This window comes from Pseudophryne corroboree, chromosome 10 (assembly GCF_028390025.1).
Source record: "Pseudophryne corroboree isolate aPseCor3 chromosome 10, aPseCor3.hap2, whole genome shotgun sequence".
NCBI lineage: Eukaryota > Metazoa > Chordata > Amphibia > Anura > Myobatrachidae > Pseudophryne > Pseudophryne corroboree.
This window is the reverse complement of record NC_086453.1, coordinates 93,230,932-93,247,986: the sequence shown is the minus strand read 5'-3', so window position 1 is coordinate 93,247,986 and position 17,055 is coordinate 93,230,932. Positions and strand designations below refer to the sequence as shown.

Below are 17,055 nucleotides of genomic sequence, written 5' to 3'. Positions count from 1 at the left end.
GAACCACCGTCACGGACCCTTGATTCTTGCATCTGGCTAACAAGGTGCCTGGAACAGTACCCTGCAGTCTATACAGCTGCTTGGAGCATCCTTAGGAAGCTGCAGTCAGTGCCTCGCAGCTCTGGTCATGGCCTACTCACCCCCTGGGGCTCAGCTTTATGATGGCATGTACTCAGGGGGAGGGGATGGAATTGGCACAGGGCACACTGACGCCCTGTTACGTTGCTACTAGTGATCTGGGCAGTAATAATACTATGACTGCTCTGGAAGGAGTGAGTGTGGTCTGCAATATTTAGATAAATAGGGGGAGATGTATCAAAACGTCTAAAGAGAAGTTGCCCATAGCATATAATCAGCTTCTAGATATTATATAACGCACTTGATAAATACTAGCTTGAAGTTGATTGGTGTACTATATATGGGCAAATTCTAAGCTTTTCACTTCTCTCTTTAGAAGGTTTACAACATATCCCCCTCTAAAGAGAAGGGCTCACCATTCGGCCTCACCCTGCCTGGGATCAGCATCTTGGTGCATTCATGTCCTATTCCATGGTTCAATAGGTTAGCTATGGATATTTGTCTACTGGTTACTATATGATTGCCATTTATAATGGAGGTTGATTCATTTGCAGCTGCCGCTCCTCTGGGTGATGATGATGATAAGATTATTGGGGGCTATGAGTGTCCCCGCAACTCACAGCCCTGGCAGGTCTACTTCACCTACAATGGACAACGTTGGTGTGGAGGGTCCCTAGTTACTGCAAGGTGGATCATCTCAGCGGCTCACTGCTACAAGCAGTAAGTATGGTACATGATACCTCAGCACAATAATACTCTTCTGTGATGTTCTATACATTGAAAAATAGACCAGAATAGTAGATCAAAGCATTCGGAATTATTGTCTAAAATCGTTATTGTTTCAGTCTTTTTAAAAAACAAAACAAAAAAAAACTAATGTACAGGTAGGGCCTCCCATGGAACAAATTATATGTTCTGAGGTCTGGTGTAGCCTCCAGTTGAGTTTCTCCTTCCTTTCTAATTTATTTTGTAACACAGTGTTAGTCATCGATAATAAGTACAACCATCAGGATGATTTATTATGCTTTGCAAAATCAGCAGTTACGTTTTCCTGCAGTTTTTTTTTTATTTCTATAATGTGGGTTATATATTGTCTCTGCCTATACCCACATTTTGCTAATTAAAAATGGATTCAGTATCAAGCCGTTTTACTCTTTCAGGCCTTTATCTCTCGATCTGACCGAGCTTCCTTTGAAACAAATTATAACATCCTCACTTCGTCTTTCACATATCATTCAGCAACCCAACCATGGTAGATTGTAATCATTGTACGCAGTGACTGCACCTGTTTCTATGTTTGCTTAAGGCAAGAGTAAAACACATAAAAGTCGATTTATTACAGCATTATATTTAGCATTTTATATTTATTAAAAAACACTGAAAACAGATTTGAAAAAAAAAAAGTAACTCAAAAACAGACAAAAACAGTCCCAGGGACACTAAAGATATGTAGGGGCAGAGGTATAGCTAGTTGCTATGGTGCCCGGAGCAAGTGTATGTTTTGGCGCCCCCCTCCCCTGTACTGAATCGGGGGCCTAGCCAACATGTGGTGGCTTGTTACATTTGAAAAGAAACAATATTTAAAAATCCTAAATTGGTGACAGTGCCGGTTCTAAACCGTGTGGAGCTCAGGGCGAAAGTTTCCTTTGGGTGCCCCCCATGTTTAAAATAGGGTCAATGCGTGCCGAAGGCTTGCAACAACAATATGGAATGGCAGTACGGATGATGTAATGGATAGCATTACTGCCTCACAGCACTAAGATCATGGGTTCAATTCCCACCATGGCTCTAACTGTGTGGAGTTTGTATAGTCTCCCCGTGCTTGCTTGGGTTTGCTCCGGGTACTCCGGTTTCCTCCCACAATACAAAAATTTACTAATAGGTTAATTGGCTACCAACAAAAATTAACCCTAGCATGTGTTGATGTGTGGTAAGGAATATAGATTGTAAGCTCCCATAGGCCGGGAATGATGTGAATGGAAAAATATTCTCTGTAAAGCGCTGCAGAATATGTGTGCGCTATATAAATAACTGGTAATAATAAATAAATAATGGCTTATTTGGGAAGGTGAGTGGTCACAGAATAGTACCAATTCACATTACACCGCACAGTAGCGCCTGTTATTCACATTATATCACACAGTAGTACCCCTTATACACATTATGCCATACAGTAGCGCCCCTTATACACGTTACGCCACACAGAAAAGCCCCTTATACATGTTACACTATGGTTGAGTCCCTTATACACATTACACCATGGTAGAACCACTATGTAAGTGGCTGTATTTAACTATTTACTTGTTTAATTCAAATAAATTAAAAAGGGAAGGTAGGGGGGTGGTGGGCGGCATTGCACCCTCTAACTTTTTTGGTGCCCTGAGCTTGCACTCCACTGGAGCTACCCTCGCTACACCCCTTTAATTAGCAAAGATGGCGATAAGGTGCCTGTGACCTAACCACTTTTCGCAACCAGCAATGTCGCCGATGTTTCTTCACACTCAATAAAGGTGCACAAGTAAATGTATGAAGGGCCTTATTCAGAATTGGACGCAGCAGCTGTGTTTGCATGCAGCCGCGCATCCATAGGGTGTGCTCACGTGCACTGGCCATAGTGCATGTGTGCAACCCTTCACCATGCGCATCCCGGATGGATGCGTCCACATGGTGATTAACAGGCAACTGTTAGGAAACGGGTATCTGGAACTCTGGAGACTGGATGGCTACTAGGGAGTTCCAGAACTAACGTATGGAGCTGCAGCTGGGAATGAGTAGTCGCAGCTACACCTACTCTACCCCTGACTATGTTACTCCTCCCAGTGGTCGGATGGTGCCTGCAGAGCTAGTCTTCAGCCATTAGCAGCCGCGTTTGAATGGGCGAATTAGGTCCGCCCAGACTCTGATGCCCCCAGGTCTTATTAGGTAACAAGGCACCAACCGAGACTGCGAGTGAATAAGGGGAATATCTAGCTAAGGCTATCGTGACGAGTAACAGGGGAGAATACAGAGAAAACAATAAACAGATTATGTGCGGCTCAGCCGCCAAAACCCCAACACAGGAACGAAGGCAAGCGGTCGAACCGCAGATGGCGACACCGTCGCTACTCAGAGAAAACAACAAAAGTATTGCGACCTAGCCGCATAATGCTACACCTTTACAAATAAACAACTAAGGCTGTGTGGAAGCCACCACAGAAATACACAACTGTGATAGAAACGGAAGATACAACCTCTGTCGCCAAATACGGCAGAGCCGCTGGACTCACGAGAAGTGTATGAAGAAACCACCGGAGTTCCAAGGTGCTCTAGAACCATACTAAATCCACTGGAAGAAGAACAGGAGACGAGCTGAAAACAACCCATTAGACTGGATTCTGGGAACAGGACACCTGGAACCATAAACTGGAACTAGAGCCTTAGTCAGAGTCAGGCTGATTCACAGGAAGCTGGAACTCACGTGATGGGTATGCACTCAGGACTCTGTCAGGACAGCATACACGGATACCACAAGGAACACAATAGCACCAATACAAGATTTCACCATCGGACAGGGCCTGGACAAAGGTACAAACTGGACATGAAGCTAGAATCTTCTATCACTGGCTCCAGGTGCAGGGCAGGCTGGGTAATAAAGGAAACACACCCAAATCAGGATGGCTGGAAGCCAGGCACAAGGTAATGGCTTAATTAACTGACAGGTGAGACAGCACAGGCCAAATACAATAGACAGACTGCAGTTACACAGACTCACCACATAATGACCTAATAATCTGACAGGTGAGGCTGCACAGGCCACACACATAGGAAACAGGCTGCAATTACACAGACTCACCACATAATGACCTACAACAGCACTCTCAACAAGTACATGAGAAAATCTGGTATGCAACAGAAATATAACATAAAATACATCAACAGGATGCAAACAGGAATGAGCCACTGCTGTGGCTCATGACAACAACAGATATCCTGGGGTGATGACATGGCATTGGGGGGAGGAGATCGGGAAATGCAGGCATGTCATGGCCATTTTCAGGGCTGGCCTACGGCATCTCATGCGTTTCCTGTGTACAGAAACATGGCGGTGGTACCCCTGGTATGCAGCCAGTCTGCGCAGCAGGGGGTCAACCTCTATTCTATGAATTCGCAATTAAATTGCGAATGCATCACAGGGCTGTGACACACATGCTGGGCAGGCCTCAGCATGTGAGTATATGGATGCAGATTTTGCTGTGGGACCAAAATCTGCATCCATCTCTGAATAAGCCCTGATGATGCTTTACCATAATTATTGCTCCTCACCTATAATTGAATACTCCCCATGTAATGTATGTAAAAATGCAGTTTGGTTACATAATCTAGCTACAGTAGCTCCAATCACCGGACAGCTGCCAAATTAATTATATGGATGGCCACTGTTAATTAAAAAGTGATTTCGATTATGCTGAACTGCTCAATATTAAAGCCATATGCTATGCTAGTTTGATTTTTGTAAATTATAACCCTTGTCTTGTTTGTATAGACCCAAGACCCTTATTGCTCACTTAGGAGAACATGATACCACCAAAGAAGAGGGGACAGAGCAGCACATCCAGGTGGAGAATGCTTATCAGTACTTCTACTACAGTCAGTATTATCTAGACCATGATTTCATGATGGTTAAACTAGCTGAGCCTGCCCAGTTTAATCAGTATGTCCAGCCTATCCATATTGCCGGGAGTTGTCCGATGGATGGGAACCAGTGCCTAGTGTCAGGCTGGGGAAATTTGAAGACATCTGGTGGTAAGTCCTAGTCATTCTTATACAAAGGTTGGGCTTATAATAATTAAATTTTTTTTTTATGCCAGTGTAATTATACTGTACATTTTTAAAAAAAAAATAGAGATGTGCTGTGCCAATTTTGCCTGGTTTGGTTCTGGATTTGCTTTTGTATTTTGGCGGAGACTGGTTTGGGATTTGGATTTTTTTTTTTAAATTCAAAAAAGCTAAAATAGGATAATTTGGGTCTTTTTTGATCCTAGAGCATTATTAACCTCAATATCCTTCATTTCCCTTTATTTCCATTCTATTGTGACCACCTCACAGTTGACAATATTGTTTTAATCCAATTTAGGCCAAAGAATGCAGTGAGTTGGCTGGTTACTAAGCAACAGAGAAGCAGCACAAACACATGGCAGTTTACAGCACATCTAAGAAACATTGATACACAGCAGTGGCAGAAATGAAAAGTGGTGCAAGATGAAATTGTCCTTGAACAAAGTCACATTGGGGTAAAGCGTACCAAACAGTACAAACATTAGAACTTAAATATATATATATATATATATATATATATATATAAATAATTTTTAAAGTTGCAGTTTAATTCAAACTATGTGAAGTCACAGGGCTTATAGATGCACATTAACAGAGAGCACTAGGGTAAAGCACACCAAACAGAACAAACAATAGAACTTAACTATATATTTGTTTTCCTTTTCTAAAGTCGCAGCCTGATTCAAACTGCATGGGGTTACAGGGCTTAAAGATGCACATAGACAAAGTACACTAGGGTAAAGCACACCAAATAGTGCAAACAATAGAACGTAACTACATATATTTTTTTCTTTTATAACATTGCAGCTCAAGTCAAACTGCATGGAGTCACAGATCTTATACATGCATGTGAACAAAGCGCACTAGGGTAAAGCACACCAAACAGTCAAAAACAATAGAAGAATATCTATTTTTTCACTTTGCAGCTTAACTCTCACAGTGGCAATTCAAAGTGGTTCTATTCTATTATGTACGGTAATAATAACCACACAGCTGTAGTGCACACACAGATTGTGCAAACTCAAAATAATAACTTATATTTTTACTTTTATTACATTTTTATTACTTTTTTTTTCCACACCAGACAATGATAATACACAATGTAGTGCTGCTTGTGAACAACCACTTTAGACGGACACAGCACAGCATTCAGCAATATGCCCCTAAATGCAGACTATAAAGCACAGCTTGTAAGTCTGAACACAGCACAGCCAATACAGCAGAGTACAGCACAGCCAATACAGCAATGTGCCCCAATACACACTGACTATAGAGTACAGCTTGTGAGTCTGGACACAGTATAGCTAATACAGCAAGGTACAGTACAGCATACAGCAGCGTGACCCTTTACACACTGATTATAGAGCACATCTTGTGACTCTGGACACAGCACAGCTAATACAGCAGAGTACAGTGCAGCAAACAGCAGCATGCCTGAGAGTGAAATGTTGTTGAATTCCAGCCATGGCACGCTGATTTAGAATCCAAAGCCTGCGAGAATCAGTCGCCGGGAGGATGACATTCATCCTTGATTTCAAATTCAAGCCTGGCTCATCTCTATAAAAATGTGACCATGGCAAAATTATTACAAAAACAACATGTGTGTGTGTGTATGTATGTATGTATGTATATATATATATATATATATATATACATATACCTCATAATGTTTTTCTCTTTACATTAAAGACAACTAGGTATATATATAATAATATTATCTAGATTATGGTTGAAATGTGCTCCTCATTTGGTTTGTGGGAAAAAAAAGTCACTAAACACTTATTCATTTAATCAGTCTCCGCCCCATCCCACCTTCTTTTCTGTCAGGCTCCAGTCCCTCTTTTTCTTTCCTGAACCTTGCTCCATCCTGCCCCTTAACTCAGTCCCACCCAAAGCCGTTTCTTCCCTTAGCGGCTCCATCCCAGTTCCACCCCTGGTTTTCACACTTACCACATTCTTGGTGGCCGGTTTCCTTTTTTAGTTCTGTCTCGTGTCCCTTGCAGTGGGAGCCATCAGGGCGCACCCACAATGGAAGCATTGAGGAGATGGGACAGACATTGTATCACTATATTATATAGATTAATATTAGCAATTAGTTCCCCAGTATCAATGTCGTGTACATATTTAAAAATAAATAAAAATAATCTCATTACGTATTTAGTTGAATTAGAAAAATGAAGACTGGAATCCTCCCTATCTGAGTCTCCAGTCTCAGCACTTGTCACACACAGTATTCAACTATTTGGTTTCTAATAAATAAAATACTTTGACACAGGAAGTACAGATAGAGATCTGATTTCTTATGCTTCACGTACAAGTCAAAAGGTTTGTGACATTAGATAGGTTTTATTAGGCACAGACCAGGTGGAAAACCACAAGGTATTTCCCATATTTACCATGTCATCTTTGGTCTACCGTTTATACTGTTTGACACACTTGTATAAATATCAAATGCGTTTCATGTCTGCGAAACTGGACCCCCATGACAAACAAAGGAGTTAAAAGATAAATATACATTAATGAATTATAATTATAGTAAATTGGTTTATTTTGCAGTGCAGTATCCTGATTCTCTGCAATGTCTGAATGTTCCTATTCTGCCAGAAGCCAGATGTAAGACTTCTTATCCAAACAAGATCACTTCAAGTATGTTCTGTGCTGGTTACTTAGAGGGAGGAAAGGACTCTTGTCAGGCAAGTATAGACAATGGCAAAAATAGAAATTGGAAATGCTTAATGGACTGACAGACATAACGAACTGAGTATCTGGTGAAGATTTTTATGTGTTATGTTGAGAAGATCAAAATTAGAAGAGCTGAAATGTTAGAATACAGAATATATTACATAGCAAATGTGATCTAAGGTTACCTATAGAACACATTTATTATATAAGGCAGAGGTTCCCAAACGCGACCCTCAAGACACCCCAACAGTCCAGGTTTTAGGTGTGTCCATGGCTCAGCACAGATGGTTAAATCAATTTGACTAAGATGCTAATTAATTTGGGAACCTCTGATATAAGGGCAGATGTACTAAGCCTTGGAGAGAGATAAAGTGCAGTGAGACAGTGCAGAGAGAGACCAGCTCCTATCCAACCTGTAACATGGCAGTTAGGAGCTGATTGTCTGGTGCTTTATCACTCTTCACTTTATCAGTCTCTAAGGCTTAGTACATGTGAAGATATGGGTTTCCAGATCACTCAGGCATGGTGGTAGATTGAACAGAAGGGGTAATAAACAGCTCAACACTCTTCAGTACTACAATCCAAAACAATAGTTCCCACAATAAATCCCTGGCAGGCCATCATCTCTTAGCCTAGGGACTGTGACTCAACTCTACAGCAATACAGGGACCCAGATAAATATCCTGGTTTGGGTACAGCTCTACCACTTAGCCTAGGGTTAAAGAATCTTGTGAATGTGCCACCAGAGCACCACAGAGTGATGTCACACAAGACCTAGGCTGTAAGAGGCAGTGTGGTTAGACAATCAGAGCACACCAATTGGATGTATTATTACCCTCACTTCTGGAACACTTGGGCAGTGGGTACCTTCCACCTCTCCCCCTCATTCAACTAACAGGTGCCCAAGGGTATGTAAATGTTGGGGATCTGTACACAGGACTTCCGCAGCTGTGTCCATTACCTCCTCCCCCAAATACCAACTAGGGCCTGACAAATTTCAGTGCAACATAAAGTGTCAACAGTGCCTGGGACCGAGAATGAACGCTCTATCAGGAACAATGCAGTTGGTTGCTGCAAGAGAGTCAACAGGACAGGCTGGTTCTGTCCCCGGCCTCCCCCCTTAAAAGCCAGTATCTCACTTGGAGCTCCTTCTATGCTGTACTCCTCCTTGATAACCCCCTCCACTACCCCCGTTGGCTGGATAACTGGTGGGGTACCACTCAGGGTTTTAACCGCTGAAACTTTCAGGATTATCTCTACAAATGCGGGCGGCAGTGAGCTGGGTTGCACTGTGCCTTCCTTCTTTCTGGAAAGGGAGAAGGGGTTGCTTGGATTCAGCTAGGGCCGTCAAAGCCCCTGGCACATAGTTACAGTTCACAACACTTTCAGGGTTATTACAGTGTAGTAACATATCCCTTTCTAGTTTATGCTCTGATATTATGAGTCAAAGTCCATAGGCTAAGAGGTGATGGTCTGCCAGGGATTTATTGTGAGGGGTGTAGTAGTGTATGCCGGCGGCCGGGCTCCCGGCGACCAGCATACCGGCGCCGGAATCCCGACCGCCGGCATACCGACAGCTGGGCGAGCGCAAATGAGCCCCTTGCGGGCTCGCTGCGCTTGCAACGCTGCGGGCACGGTGGCGCACTTCGCGCGCCATGCTATTTATTCTCCCTCCAGGGGGGTCGTGGACCCCCAAGAACGAGAATAAATGTCGGTATGCCGACGGTCGGGATTCCGGCGCCGGGATGCTGGACGTCGGGAGGCCGGCCGCCGGCATAAAGAAGACAACCCATTGTGAGAACTGTTGTTTGGACTGTATTACTAAAGAGTGCTGAGCTGTTTATCACCATTCTGTTCATTAAACCACTTTTGGTTTTTCACCACTGCCATGCCTGAGTGTTCTGGAACCCCGTATTCTTCACAGTACATATCCCCCATAATCTCCTATGGTGTCAGTCTAGCACATGCTTGGTAGAAAGCCTCCCCTCCCCATAAAACTCTAATTGGCTGCCTCACTCCCACACAGGCCCTCCTCTCCTCACAACTAAATTTGGATTTTAGAAATGTCCTCACTCCACCACACCCCTTAACCTTCCGTATACCCCCCCACCCATAAACTCTTCACCCCCCTACCCATAAACTCTTCACCTTCAATGTGAAAGGACAGAGATTATAAATAAGGAAAGGGGAGGACAAACATGACTGAGAGAGAGGGACATGGCAGGGGGTCATGGGTGACAGAGATCAGAGAGAGGGACACGGGGTGAGGGAAGAGATGAGAAAGTCGAAGGGGGAAGAAAAATATGAAACGTGTGTGTGTGTGTGTGTGGGGGGGGGGGGGGGGGGGGGGGGGTAAGCAAAGAGAAACCCTGCAATGGCACAATAGTTAGCGGCCCAGCATATGACAGTTCTGAAATAGCTGTATTAGAATGTACTATCAGTAACTGTTAGATATGCTTATAAGTAAATTGCTTAGTTATTCTCAATAATAATAAAACATACCAGGTCTTAGGATATAGAGAAAATAGGAAAAACCTATAACAAGTAATGGTAAGCCTTATTATCATGTTCAAATGTAAGCTAGTAATCAGGGCCCTATCAATGTGTGTGAGATGTAGCAGTGTGGAAAGACATGCATGTGTACTGGGGGTTTGGAGGGGATATCTTGTCATAATGTAAACTCCTGCCTCCTGCTTCCCTCATTGTGTCGCTGGGCTTGCCAATGTTCAGTGAAGTGGAGCTACCTTAATTTGTAATATGCAGAGCCATACAGTACCTGGTGCCATGGGCACAGCAATATAATGATCCAAAACTAATGTGTAGAGCCATATCTATCGCCATGGCTAATACGCAGAGCCCTGTCTGGTGCCAAGGTTAATATGCAGAGCTATACCTGGTGCTAATAATGGGGGTTTATTCATGAAGCAGGGGAAAGAGTATAGAAGTGAGCCAATGGAGAAGTTGCCCATGGCAACCATTCAGCTGCTACATATAATTTTATAGAATGCACTTGATAAATGTTACTTAAATGCTGATTGGTTGCCATGCGCAACTCCACTCTTTTCACTGCTTCATGAATAGACCCCAATGTCTGGCTTTTTTCCCCCAATTAATGAAAACTTTATTTACATTTTTTTTCCATTGCATTCAATCCCTTCAATATGTAAGTGGGGGTGTATGTTCCCATATTCCTAACCTTGTTGGTAGAACCTACTGCTGATCTATGGGCTTTGTGTGGCAGGATCATTCTTGTCACCACCTACTGTAGCACCTGCAGTTTAATGCACTATAAGGCCCTTTGCTGAAAAAGAGCTGGACTAAGCACTCATGAGGCCCTAGGCAAGATAACATTATAAGGACTCCCCCCACCCACCCCACCCACAATAAAAATAATATTCCAACTCCATATAACGTTAATACCACACACACAAAAGCACCTTCACCAGGGGCATTACTAGTTATTTGTGAGCAATGCACACAGCAATAAATTGCAATATGTAATAAAATAATATTGTTTTCTTGGTAGATATTACACTCCAGGGGTGGTCTTCAGGATGCCGGCTGTCGGGATCCCGGCGCACAGTATACGGGTGCCGGAATCCCGACAGCCGGCATACTAACACTTTTTCTCCCTCGTGGGGGTCCACGACCCCCCTGGAGGGAGAATAAATAGCGTGGTGCGTGTAGCGCGCCACTGTGCCCGCAGCGTGGCGAACGCAGTGAGCCCGCAAGGGGCTCATTTGCGCTCACCACGCTGTCGTTATGCCGGCGATTGGGCTTCCGGCGCTGTTATGCTGGTCGCCAGGAGCCCGGCCGCCGGCATACCATACTACACCCCACTCCAGACCTGCAAAACTTCAAAGTCTAAATTTTACTAATGTATTAAATATTTCTTTCTTTTAAATCTCCTTTCCAAATTGCCACCTTACTAATTGTATCTAATTCACTTGAAAGCCATAACATCACTGAAGGAGCAAATTGTGCATTTAAGGGCTTAGGGTAGCGTGTCTTTTTGTGCCTTATTGGGAAACAAGTAGTTGTGATAACTATACAATACTGTAGCACCTTGAACTGTAGCGAGACAATGAAGTTAATCACAGTGGGAAACATTTTGTGTGCCAGACATATGTAACGTAGTATCAGACAGCACTCATATCAGCGTATGGGAAGGTGTATGTGTATACAGTACATGTGAGACTGTGACAAGTGGCTTTTTCACATTGAATCATATTTCATTTGAAATAATGTGGGAAAGTTGTTTTGCAATACAGAGCTCTTGACAATGCAAATTGATAATGAAACCCCACGTTTATATATGCAGCGTACAATGATTTATCTATATTTGTGCAGGGTGACTCCGGCGGACCACTGGTGTGCAATGGAGAACTATATGGAGTGGTGTCATGGGGTCAAGGGTGTGCCGAAACTGGATACCCCGGTGTCTACACCAAAGTCTGCATCTATAGTGACTGGATACAGCACGTTATTGATAATTATTAACGATGAACATGAAGCGTACAAACACATTTGCATTAAAGCATCATATATAAATAGTTGACAGTGTTTATGAGTGTGTGTTATCGTCAACTGCCTGTGGTTGCTGAGACTGTAATAATAATAATGAAACACCTGAAGGTATCAACCACATGTCTTTAAAAAAACGTGTTTTCTTAGATTGTTTTTCTTACCACAGACCAGGAACAATTCGGTAGTGATAGAGCATAAAACTGAGATGTGGAGACACCTGTTCAGAGAAATCTAACTATTCAACAACATTCTATGGCAGTTGAAACATTTTTTTCTTTTGTTTTGTTTTTAGTATTATCATTTGACTTTATGTTTATAGCATCATTTTATTAGACGTTTTTAGAAACATAAAACTGCATTTATATATCAGGACATGTAATATAATAGATCCAGGAATGTCCCTCAAGAAATGACAGATAAGTGACAGATGACTGTTTAGTTCTGCATGTCACTTATACCCAGTGGGTGGAACTAGATGGGCTTTTAGGTGCTGCAACGAGCTCTTCTAAATATTATCATCTTTGTATCGTTAACTCATTTCATTAATCTTTGCTTCGTGAGCAAAATAAACGTTGTACAGAGCAGCCCCTCTCCGTCTCACACCTCCCAGTAGCTGAAGTACACTTCTGCTCAGGGCCAGACTAAGGTTTGTTGGGGCCCAAGAGCAGGTAACTAGTGGTGGTCCTACACATATAATTGTTTAAAAGATTTACTGGCGATGTTATTAAAAAGTTAAATGTGTAAATACTAGAGATGTGCACTTGAAATTTTTCGGGTTTTGTGTTTTGGTTTTGGGTTCGGTTCCGCGGCCGTGTTTTGGGTTCGACCGCGTTTTGGCAAAACCTCACCGAATTTTTTTTGTCGGATTCGGGTGTGTTTTGGATTCGGGTGTTTTTTTCAAAAAACACTAAAAAACAGCTTAAATCATAGAATTTGGAGGTCATTTTGATCCCAAAGTATTATTAACCTCAAAAACCATAATTTCCACTCATTTTCAGTCTATTCTGAACACCTCACACCTCACAATATTATTTTTAGTCCTAAAATTTGCACCGAGGTCGCTGGATGACTAAGCTAAGCGACCCTAGTGGCCGACACAAACACCTGGCCCATCTAGGAGTGGCACTGCCAAAAAACACTCCCCAAACAGCACATGACGCAAAGAAAAAAAGAGGCGCAATGAGGTAGCTGTGTGAGTAAGCTAAGCGACCCTAGTGGCCGACACAAACACCTGGCCCATCTAGGAGTGTCACTGCAGTGTCACGCAGGAAGGCCCTTCCAAAAAACACTCCCCAAACAGCACATGACGCAAAGAAAAAAAGAGGCGCAATGAGGTAGCTGTGTGAGTAAGATAAGCGACCCTAGTGGCCGACACAAACACCTGGCCCATCTAGGAGTGGCACTGCAGTGTCACGCAGGATGGCCCTTCCAAAAAACACTCCCCAAACAGCACATGACGCAAAGAAAAAAAGAGGCGCAATGAGGTAGCTGTGTGAGTAAGATAAGCGACCCTAGTGGCCGACACAAACACCTGGCCCATCTAGGAGTGGCACTGCAGTGTCACGCAGGATGGCCCTTCAAAAAAATACTCCCCAAACAGCACATGAAGCAAAGAAAAATGAAAGAAAAAAGAGGTGCAAGATGGAATTGTCCTTGGGCCCTCCCACCCACCCTTATGTTGTATAAACAGGACATGCACACTTTAACCAACCCATCATTTCAGTGACAGGGTCTGCCACACGACTGTGACTGAAATGACGGGTTGGTTTGGACCCCCACCAAAAAAGAAGCAATTAATCTCTCCTTGCACAAACTGGCTCTACAGAGGCAAGATGTCCACCTCATCATCATCCTCCGATATATCACCGTGTACATCCCCCTCCTCACAGATTATCAATTCGTCCCCACTGGAATCCACCATCTCAGCTCCCTGTGTACTTTGTGGAGGCAATTGCTGCTGGTCAATGTCTCCACGGAGGAATTGATTATAATTCATTTTAATGAACATCATCTTCTCCACATTTTCTGGAAGTAACCTCGTACGCCGATTGCTGACAAGGTGAGCGGCGGCACTAAACACTCTTCCGGAGTACACACTTGTGGGAGGGCAACTTAGGTAGAATAAAGCCAGTTTGTGCAAGGGCCTCCAAATTGCCTCTTTTTCCTGCCAGTATAAGTACGGACTGTCTGACGTGCCTACTTGGATGCGGTCACTCATATAATCCTCCACCATTCTTTCAATGGGGAGAGAATCATATGCAGTGCCAGTAGACGACATGTCCGTAATCGTTGGCAGGTCCTTCAGTCCGGACCAGATGTCAGCATCAGCAGTCGCTCCAGACTGCCCTGCATCACCGCCAGCGAGGGGGCTCGGAATTCTGAGCCTTTTCCTCGCACCCCCAGTTGCGGGAGAATGTGAAGGAGGAGATGTTGACAGGTCGCGTTCCGCTTGACTTGACAATTTTCTCACCAGCAGGTCTTTGAACCCCAGCAGACTTGTGTGTGCCGGAAAGAGAGATCCAAGGTAGGTTTTAAATCTAGGATCGAGCACGGTGGCCAAAATGTAGTGCTCTGATTTAAACAGATTGACCACCCGTGAATCCTTGTTAAGCGAATTAAGGGCTCCATCCACAAGTCCCACATGCCTAGCGGAATCGCTCTGTGTTAGCTCCTCCTTCAATGTCTCTAGCTTCTTCTGCAAAAGCCTGATGAGGGGAATGACCTGACTCAGGCTGGCAGTGTCTGAACTGACTTCACGTGTGGCAAGTTCAGAGGGCAGCAGAACCTTGCACAACGTTGAAATCATTCTCCACTGCGCTTGAGACAGGTGCATTCCACCTCCTATATCATGCTCAATTGTATAGGCTTGAATGGCCTTTTGCTGCTCCTCCAACCTCTGAAGCATATATAGGGTTGAATTTCACCTCGTTACCACTTCTTGCTTCAGATGATGGCAGGGCAGGTTCAGGCGTTTTTGGTGGTGCTCCAGTCTTCTGTACGTGGTGCCTGTACGCCGAAAGTGTCCCGCAATTCTTCTGGCCACTGACAGCATCTCTTGCACGCCCCTCTCGTTTTTTAAATAATTCTGCACCACCAAATTCAAGGTATGTGCAAAACATGGGACGTGCTAGAATTTGCCCATATTTAATGCACACACAATATTGCTGGCGTTGTCCGATGACACAAATCCACAGGAGAGTCCAATTGGGGTAAGCCATTCCGCGATGATCTTCCTCAGTTGCCGTAAGAGGTTTTCAGCTGTGTGCGTATTCTGGAAACCGGTGATACAAAGCGTAGCCTGCCTAGGAAAGAGTTGGCGTTTGCGAGATGCTGCTAGTGGTGCCGCCGCTGCTGTTCTTGCGGCGGGAGTCCATACATCTACCCAGTGGGCTGTCACAGTCATATAGTCCTGACCCTGCCCTGCTCCACTTGTCCACATGTCCGTGGTTAAGTGGACATTGGGTACAACTGCATTTTTTAGGACACTGGTGAGTCTTTTTCTGACGTCCGTGTACATTCTCGGTATCGCCTGCCTAGAGAAGTGGAACCTAGATGGTATTTGGTAACGGGGGCACACTACCTCAAGAAATTGTCTAGTTCCCTGTGAACTAACGGCGGATACCGGACGCACGTCTAACACTAACATAGTTGTCAAGGCCTCAGTTATCCGCTTTGCAACAGGATGACTGCTGTGATATTTCATCTTCCTCGCAAAGGACTGTTGGACAGTCAATTGCTTGGTGGAAGTAGTAAAAGTGGTCTTACGACTTCCCCCTCTGGGATGACCATCGACTCCCAGCAGCAACAACAGCAGCGCCAGCAGCAGTAGGCGTTACACGCAAGGATGCATCGGAGGAATCCCAGGCAGGAGAGGACTCGTCAGAATTGCCAGTGACATGGCCTGCAGGACTATTGGCATTCCTGGGGAAGGAGGAAATTGACACTGAGGGAGTTGGTGGGGTGGTTTGCGTGAGCTTGGTTACAAGAGGAAGGGATTTACTGGTCAGTGGACTGCTTCCGCTGTCGCCCAAAGTTTTTGAACTTGTCACTGACTTATTATGAATGCACTGCAGGTGACGTATAAGGGAGGATGTTCCGAGGTGGTTAACGTCCTTACCCCTACTTATTACAGCTTGACAAAGGCAACACACGGCTTGACAAATGTTGTCCGCATTTCTGTTGAAATACTTCCACACCGAAGAGCTGATTTTTTTGGTATTTTCACCAGGCATGTCAATGGCCATATTCCTCCCATGGACAACAGGTGTCTCCCCGGGTGCCTGACTTAAACAAACCACCTCACCATCAGAATCCTCCTTGTCAATTTCCTCCCCAGCGCCAGCAACACCCATATCCTCCTCATCCTGGTGTACTTCAACACTGACATCTTCAATCTGACTATCAGGAACTGTACTGCGGGTGCTCCTTCCAGCACTTGCAGGGGGCGTGCAAATGGTGGAAGGCGCATGCTCTTCACGTCCAGTGTTGGGAAGGTCAGGCATCGCAACCGACACAATTGGACTCTCCTTGTGGATTTGGGATTTTGAAGAACGCACAGTTCTTTGCTGTGCTTTTGCCAGCTTGAGTCTTTTCATTTTTCTAGCGAGAGGCTGAGTGCTTCCATCCTCATGTGAAGCTGAACCACTAGCCATGAACATAGGCCAGGGCCTCAGCCGTTCCTTGCCACTCCGTGTGGTAAATGGCATATTGGCAAGTTTACGCTTCTCCTCCGACAATTTTATTTTAGATTTTTGAGTCCTTTTTTTACTGATATTTGGTGTTTTGGATTTTACATGCTCTGTACTATGACATTGGGCATCGGCCTTGGCAGACGACGTTGCTGGCATTTCATCGTCTCGGCCATGACTAGTGGCAGCAGCTTCAGCACGAGGTGGAAGTCGATCTTGATCTTTCCCTATTTTTGGAACCTCAACATTTTTGTTCTCCATATTT

General features: G+C 44.2%; 1 protein-coding gene across 1 annotated transcript; it reads left to right on the top strand.

Annotated features, from left to right (window-relative positions):
• Nucleotides 1-610: 610 nt before the first annotated feature.
• On the top strand, nucleotides 611-12,107 carry LOC134965212 (trypsin-3-like). Its single transcript, XM_063941720.1, has 4 exons — nucleotides 611-798; nucleotides 4,601-4,860; nucleotides 7,450-7,586; nucleotides 11,926-12,107. The coding sequence occupies exons 1-4, from the start codon at nucleotides 611-613 to the stop codon at nucleotides 12,073-12,075; spliced, it is 735 nt and encodes a 244-aa protein (XP_063797790.1). The 3' UTR covers nucleotides 12,076-12,107.
• Nucleotides 12,108-17,055: the final 4,948 nt, after the last annotated feature.

Bases quoted from the DNA above. Each gene is read 5' to 3' on its own strand.
- LOC134965212 (XM_063941720.1), top strand. From the start codon at position 611: ATGGAGGTTGATTCATTTGCAGCTGCCGCTCCTCTGGGTGATGATGAT. The intron at 4,861-7,449 runs GTAAGTCCTAGT...TTTATTTTGCAG, and splicing joins AAATTTGAAGACATCTGGTG to TGCAGTATCCTGATTCTCTG. The intron at 7,587-11,925 runs GCAAGTATAGAC...ATATTTGTGCAG, and splicing joins GAGGAAAGGACTCTTGTCAG to GGTGACTCCGGCGGACCACT.